Raw genomic sequence first — 7500 nt, forward strand, 5'->3', positions numbered from 1 at the left:
ACAAGGCCTTTTCTAGTCTTAAACTGAAACTTGTAGACTTCCCAGGTGATGATGAATATTGTGCTCATCATTTTTTTATGAGACACGAAGCAATGTATGTTGTTGTCTTCAATATGGCAAACTTTGTGAATGGAAACTTCAGAAATATGACAGGAAAAATCCAAAGAATTCGTTTTTGGTTGGAGTCCATCTGCAGTAAGGCAAGCCCCAAATCTCACATAATTCTGGTTGGAACACACAGAGGACATGTTGACCAATATTTCTCGAAGAGCATTGATACACATCTGCGGAAATATCTCTGGCATGATTTCAGTGATGAGCTTGTGCTAAATAAAGAAGAAAAGCTTGTGTATTTTGGCATTGAAAACAGTTTAGGCAGGGATGACAATGGAATAAAAAACCTTCAAAGAGAAATAATGCTAGCAGCTGACAAACAAAAGGCAACAATGGGAAAAGAAATTCCATACTCATGGATTAAAATCCAAGATGCAATCATCAATTTGAGGAAAAATAAGAAGGCAACGTTTTGTGTAACAAAGCACATGTTTCCAGTATCAGTTGGTAGCTTTATCTGTAGCAACTGGTCGCAAGAGACATTGAGGTACTTTAACGCAAAAGGACTTATAATTTACATTGGGCAGAAAGAAAATTCAAAGCTTTCTGATTGGATTCTACTGAAGCCTGAGTTACTTGTTGATATCGTCAAAGCATTGGTCACTCCACTGACCACCCAGCAGGATGGACTGAGACGTGACAGGACACTCCTTCATGAAAAAGGAATGTTGACAAGTCGTCTGTTGGAGAAAACTAACTCCAGGTTTAATGAGGATGGAATGGCCTTGAAGTCATTTTTGGAGGAGTATGATATAATTTGCCCTTTATTCTACAGCTACAAGAGCATGAGTGAGGAAGAACAAGTCACACACTTTGTTCCTTCATTATTGCCAATATCATCAGATAAAGACCCCCAAGTGTGGGTTGATGGGCCTGACGACAAGAAGTTCTATATATTCTTCCACCGCTTTCTTCCGGAGCCACTCTTTCATAAACTCTTGTCACGTGCACACATGTTAAGCAAAGTTCAGTTTCCCAAAGGTCATCCACTCGTATGCAGTAATGTTGGCAGGTTCTGGTTGCAGCCAAACCAACCATACATGCTCTTATTACTGAAGAATGAAGAAATGATTGAAGTCACCTGTAATTGCAGGTAATTTCAAAGAGTTCATAATTTTAGTCATGTAAGATTACTTTCCCCAATCTGGTTATGGGAATATTAATTTTTTATTTGTAAATCTTTATTTGAACTCAAAGAATGTGGTTGGATTGACAAGTGTTGTAATAATTGTAAGTGGTATTAAACTTTGTCCCATAACCGCCATAAATTTGATTTTATGTTGTACACATTATTCACTTTGTGGCACATCGCACCTTGACTGACACTCTCACTGAAAGATGACTCATGGAATAACAGACTTGTTCCAATGAAGAAAAATCACCCACCAACAGGGCTTACATGTAACTTCGGTGACCATGCTCAAGCTTTGCCCAAGCTATAATTATTGTATTGTAATACACAAAAATAGCCTTAACAACTGTTTATCTAATGTTTCTCAAATCTTGCTTCTCAAGTAAGGTATTTTGTTAAAATTTTATTTTATTGATTTATTTGGAAGTAAATCAGGAAATACTCCAGATAAAATTTAATTTCATATTAATTATTGAAGTCAGTTTACTGTTATACGTGATACCATCCCCCAGGATGATTATGGATTACTGTACAGTAACTCTAACTTGTTGCTTAATTTTATAGTTACATGTAACCAGTTGATCTGGGATGTTAAAGTAATATTATTCTGTTCCTGCTCATATGGTTTTTTCCTTACCAATTTGTGGTTTTTTTTTTTCTTCATTGGACAGTGAAGGGATGGAACCAAAAGATGTTCTGTGTCATGTTTTTCACATGGTAGATGGAATCTGTTGGAGTTCCTTCCCCTTTGCCAAGTTTCACTGTGGTCCAGCTTGTCCCTCGACTAAATGTCCTGGCTATCAAGGGGATTATTTAACACACCCAGGTGTACAATCATCAAGATCTAAACGCCGCCATGTGTTTAACATCCTTCCAGCACGCAAGAAAGAGACAACATGTATTGATTCCTTTTATTGTGTCAACAAGAACTTCTGGGAACAAATGAAGGAGTGGGAATTGTAGAGACTTTTTTTTTTCATTTCAGTGATGGACAGTATCTTCAGGGAACATGATTTATGTGTAATGTTACAATGTTCAATATTATTGACAGAATTAACTATTGAAGGGTAATTTGTGAAGTGCTGTTTTCTACCCATGTAAACCATGTGAGCATTAGCCCTGCTAATGGAATTGGACCCACACAAGGACAGAGAAAAACTCTGACTAGGGTGGGAATTGAACCCACGACCTTCGGGCTAGATCACCGCTGCTCTACCGACTGAGCTACAAGGTCAGACGGGAGCAGGTCATGGGAAGTGAAGATGTCAATTTCACAGAAATGGACATGTACAAGTACAAGGAGGGGTTACGTTTTTGCAAACGTTGGTCATGCAGCACTCTACACGTGTCTTTCAACAGAATTAACCACCGTAGGGTAATGTGAACTGCTGTTTTCTACCAATTCCATTAGTAGGGCTAACGCTCATACAGTACATGTATGTTAAACATGCTTGGGTAGAAAACAGCACTTTGGATTTTGGTGTGGATTTGGGGCCATGGGAACATTTCAGCCTTGAAGTTTTCACTCTGTTCCATGGGCCTCTGAGAAGCAGTGTACAATGTTCTGATTCAAGTGTATTTATTATACTTGTAGTAGTGTAGTGTCATACCTTCTTTTCTCCTGCAGCAGAAGTTGCTTTTGCTTTTCAAAAAGACCCATCTTGCATTGAGCAAATTCAGCCTACATTCAAAGATCAAAGTATCCTTTGCATCAACTTTTGAATGCAAATAATGTTATGCGATATCAGTAATCAATTATTGAAAACTACAAGTGTACCAGTAATGGTAAAATTCAGCTGAAACCACGTTTCAATAAGCACGGAGAGCTGACGAAAAGTATCGGCTCCTTCACTCAGAGAAGTAGACCACTTTTTTTGCTTAATTGAAGTAACTAAAGACAGATTCTTTCAAACCTATGATTACCCATTCATTTTCACCATGAGAAAATGAAGCCATCTACATGTAAACATGATCATCAATAATTTTGCTTTTGAAATGCGGTGTTTGGCAGAATCCTTTAAAACATGGAATGCCGCCAGGCATACGTGTACTGTACCTACAGAAAGGGGCTGTTCCTTCTTGATAGTTTTAGTTATGCTACTCAAGCCAGCCGTCATCTATGAATTTTATTGACACTCCTGGTATTGAAAGTTACCGTAATATAATTTTTTTGTTTTTGATAGAGAGTATAGTTTTTATTTCATGCATGCCAATTTTTGTCTTTCAATGCACTGGTTGAAACTTAAGCATACATTAGTTTCTCACTTTTACTTGACAGTCAATTTTGCAAAAACTAAAATACAATTGTTCCATGGAGTGGCTCCTGCCCCTTTTACATGTACAGCTGTAGCTACTAATTACTCATTCATTATAAAGTTCCATGCATTCACAAGTAGAGCAAGGGCTGCTTTCAGGAATTTTCTATCACATACAATACATACACCATAGCTTACCCTGCCTTGGTACATGTATGAGCTAGACTAAGAGATCTGTACAGTAATTATACACACTCACTACCATACAGAATGGAGCAAAATACTTACAAGTATGAATGCCTAATTTCAAATGTAAAAAGCGAGCAGGATGAAAGCAAAATGAATGTTTCTGGTATTCTCATGATACTTCAGTTACACTGTGCAGTACATATGTTTATTACTCTGTCTCCAATAAAGAATGGCTATTTTGTATAAATTTGGATACAAAATACTAATCAAGGTACGTGTACATGTGCGTTCCATTACTTTGACTGTTTTCCAAATTAATGGTAGTTGTATAATTATAATACATGTACCGTATGTGGTAACACCATCTTGCAATCAGTTGTCATTTTAACATGCCAAGACAGGCAAGACAAGGTGGGCCAGTTTTAAAGCCCTGATCAAATGATGCATGGTAGTAAATGTAGAGGATAGCTTTTTGGCCCATCACAAGCTTAATTAATTCATATAAAGCCTTGCAATAGCCAGTACATGTATCAGCAACTATAACATAGATGGTGGACTATTATAAATTAAACAAAACTGAGCATGTTCAAAGTAAATGATTAACCTTTTAAACCCCAAGAGGCAAGGCTGCTGCCTAAGAAAATTTTAAAGGGGCCCTCAGAGCTAAATGCTGAGAACTAAGGAGCCCAACATATGAAGTGAAAGGTGTTGCTGTGAAAAATTAAGGCGCCCAGAGCTATTCTTTGGGAGCCCCAGGCTACCGGGCTCCTGTTAGGCAACAGCCTTGCCAAGAGGTTCCCATTGATGAGTAAAATCATTCAAGTTCAATTTATTTCACACTATTATATATAAATTAAGAAAACAGTCAGGAAAGGAAAGGAAGTTTATTGATTGTATTAAGTGTCTAATCTTCTAGTGCTGGAGCACTAACACTTTAAATTAAAATTAACAAATCAACTGAAATCAAATGTTGGTTTTTGAGCAGAGGGGAAAATTGGAGTACCCAGAGAAAAACCTCTTGGTGCAGAGTTGCTAAGAGGACCAACAAACGCAATCCACATACTGCATGATGCCAAGTCTGGGAATCAAACCTGGGCCACATTTGGTGGGAGGCGAGTGCTCTCACCACTGCTTTAGACAAAATTTTAAGTGACCTTCTTAACTGGCAAAGGATTAAAGCGCATGTGGTTTTTGAGTTTAGATGTTGTCAAAGAATAATAATCCTTGTTAATGATGCTTGATTTTGTAGTTGGTAAAAAAGGATTGATATTTTTAATTTATTTATAAACTACTGTATCAACACCTTTTATTATCACACCCCATTTGAAATTTGAGCTAATTGAGTAAATGAAAACAACAGATTCTGAATCTTTCAAGACACCTAATACCAAAAAAGCATGTTGTATACCTGCACATGGTAAACCTAACTTTTGCCAAACTTACCAATACATTTCTCTTGAGATCCAAGCACCAGTTATCCAGTAATGCCTCCAGTCTCGCCAAATCAGCATCTATCACAGGAGAAGCAGATGGAGTTGTGCCTGGTGACTCCTCAGGGGAGCGTGATGACAAGGATTCATGCTCAACCTCGGGCATTTTGATTGCTGCAGAAACTGATTCTAAGAGTAGAAAAATCAAATTAAATAATCATATTGATCATTGAAGACCGCATGTACATGTAAAAATGTTCATAAGAACCCAAAGAGACAGCCATGGTATATTACAGTGTAGGAGGACATCTCCAAATACATGTACCATACATGTATTATACATGTAGGAAATTAATACTCCTGTTAATTAACGTCTTTGAAATTAATGCGACTTCAATTAAGATGCTTTGAAGGGAAATTTGCTTGAAGGTCCTAATAAAGAAAATTAATGCAAAGAGGGGCTAAAATTTCAAAATATGGGAAATTAACGCATCTGCTACAACAACAAAGAACAGAATTGTTGAGAACAAGAACAAATTTATTTTTAATTACCAGTAACTGTAAAACTCCAAAATACATTGTACAAACAATGACCATGCAATTTTCCCAAAACGTATGGGTTAAGCGAAGGAATCTGACCACCTCGAGCGTTCTTGGCATTGTTCATGGTACCGAAATTCAAGAAGCAGACATTGAGAACTACAGCTGAAGTCTTGCGACAGCGAACACAAAGAAAATGCAGTCGAAGGAAAGTAAATTATTTACCAAAAGTGAAAGATTGATGTGAAATGTAAACTGCGCAATTAAAATCTATTGTTTGGCAAGGTGTCAAGAATGTTTGGATTGAGTAAAAGATTTGAGGTAAAAATAATGGTTATTAAAGGTCGCGGAAATTAACACGCTACACACATGTAATTAATAGCACTGAAATTAACCTTAACATAAATTAATGTCGCGTTAATTTCATGAAACTCCTAAACTCACATGTTTTTTGTCTACAATATTGATTAATCTCCCCACCTACATGTACATGTACATTTTGTAAAGCAAACATGTTTTACGATTTTTACCTCAAATTTACACTTTTTATTGGCCAGGCAAGACATGCAAAGTTATCAAAACTAGCAGTAATTTGGACCCATAACTATGATGTGAGAGGCATGGGTCTATTCTCAATTTTACGTCAGCAACTGCTTCAATGCAATGCAAATTTCTTTGAAAACAGGAATGCAAAGGACATTACTAAACACCAAAACAGCAAAACGAAGCACCAAAACACCATGTATGACCCCACCATACATTGAATACTAACCAATGAAGGTTGGATTTGAAATTAAAACTTGTTTAAAGGTTATTGCTCCTAATCTCAGTCTTAATCTGAATCCTAATTTTAATCTCAATGAATTAGGAGCAATAACATTTTCGGCCTAATAGACCAATTCGGCTAACTCGGTGTTGTACCCAATTCAAATCTTTTGGGAATAAAACGTTTTGTTCTAAGTATTACCATATCATTTAAATTTGAATGCTGCATTATCATGCAAATGCAATACACAAAGCATCTTAACCCCTAGAGATTTGAATTGGGTACAACAATGAGTTAGCCGAATTGGTCTATTTGGCGTACAACTACATTTAATTTCAAATTCAACCTTTGTCGGTTAGTATTCAATGTATTATGGGGTCATACATGTATGTTGTGTTTTAGTGTTTCGTTTCACTGTTTCGCGGTTTAGTAATGCCCATTTAATGCAAACCAGTGTGTGAGGTAAATCAAGAATAGACCCATGTCTCTCACATCACGGTCGTGGGCACACATTACTGCTAGTTCTGGCAGGTTTGCCTGGCTTGCATGGCACAGAAAAAGCGAAATTCTGCGTAACAATGGTGAGCAGACATAATATTATACATGTACTGTATGTTTGCATTTGGTGGGGAGAGTTATATTAGGAACAAAAAATAATTATTTGAATTTTATGTGCACCTTACTATAATAAGGTAAGCCATGTGAATTTTTTCGTTTATTATATTTTATACATTATTTTTGCATACAGTGTATTGCTGTGACGACTACTGTACAAATGGCGCATCTGAAGCCACTGTTCGCACTATATTAACCCTTTCACCCCCGTGGGGTTCGCCATTGACGAGTAAAATCGTCTGGCGTTAGACCAGAAACCCATAAGGGTTGAAACGTGTAACGGCCCCTTGTGTGTTGGGAAACAAGCTTCTGAATATTCGATTTGCTAAGTACCATATTTGGAACAACAAGAGCGAGGGGTTTCCAAATATGGTACTTAGCACTGAAACATTCAACCAATCAGTTCGCACTGAATATTCGGAAGCTGTGAACGCGCGTTACACGTTTCAACTCTTATGG

The 7500-nt window shown here is 37.1% G+C and overlaps 2 protein-coding genes across 2 annotated transcripts in view; one reads left to right on the forward strand and one right to left on the reverse strand.

Annotated features, from left to right (window-relative positions):
- The window catches only part of LOC138008278 (uncharacterized), a 3831-nt gene extending 1484 nt beyond the window's left edge, over positions 1-2347 (forward strand). Inside the window, exons 1-2 of the mRNA XM_068855558.1 lie at positions 1-1207; positions 1918-2347. The exon at positions 1-1207 is cut by the window's left edge and continues 1484 nt beyond it. Coding sequence (XP_068711659.1) covers positions 1-1207; positions 1918-2209 — 1499 coding nt within the window. The 3' untranslated portion in view covers positions 2210-2347. The remainder of the gene's footprint in view (positions 1208-1917) is intronic.
- LOC138008280 (centrosomal protein POC5-like) overlaps positions 1-7500 on the reverse strand; it is a 20793-nt gene that overhangs the window by 12421 nt on the left and 872 nt on the right. Inside the window, exons 2-3 of the mRNA XM_068855565.1 lie at positions 5134-5309; positions 2857-2927 (exon numbers count right to left, since the gene is read on the reverse strand). Of these exons, the coding sequence (XP_068711666.1) occupies positions 2857-2927; positions 5134-5309 (247 nt within the window). The remainder of the gene's footprint in view (positions 1-2856; positions 2928-5133; positions 5310-7500) is intronic.

Source organism: Montipora foliosa, chromosome 6, assembly GCF_036669935.1.
Source record: "Montipora foliosa isolate CH-2021 chromosome 6, ASM3666993v2, whole genome shotgun sequence".
NCBI lineage: Eukaryota > Metazoa > Cnidaria > Anthozoa > Scleractinia > Acroporidae > Montipora > Montipora foliosa.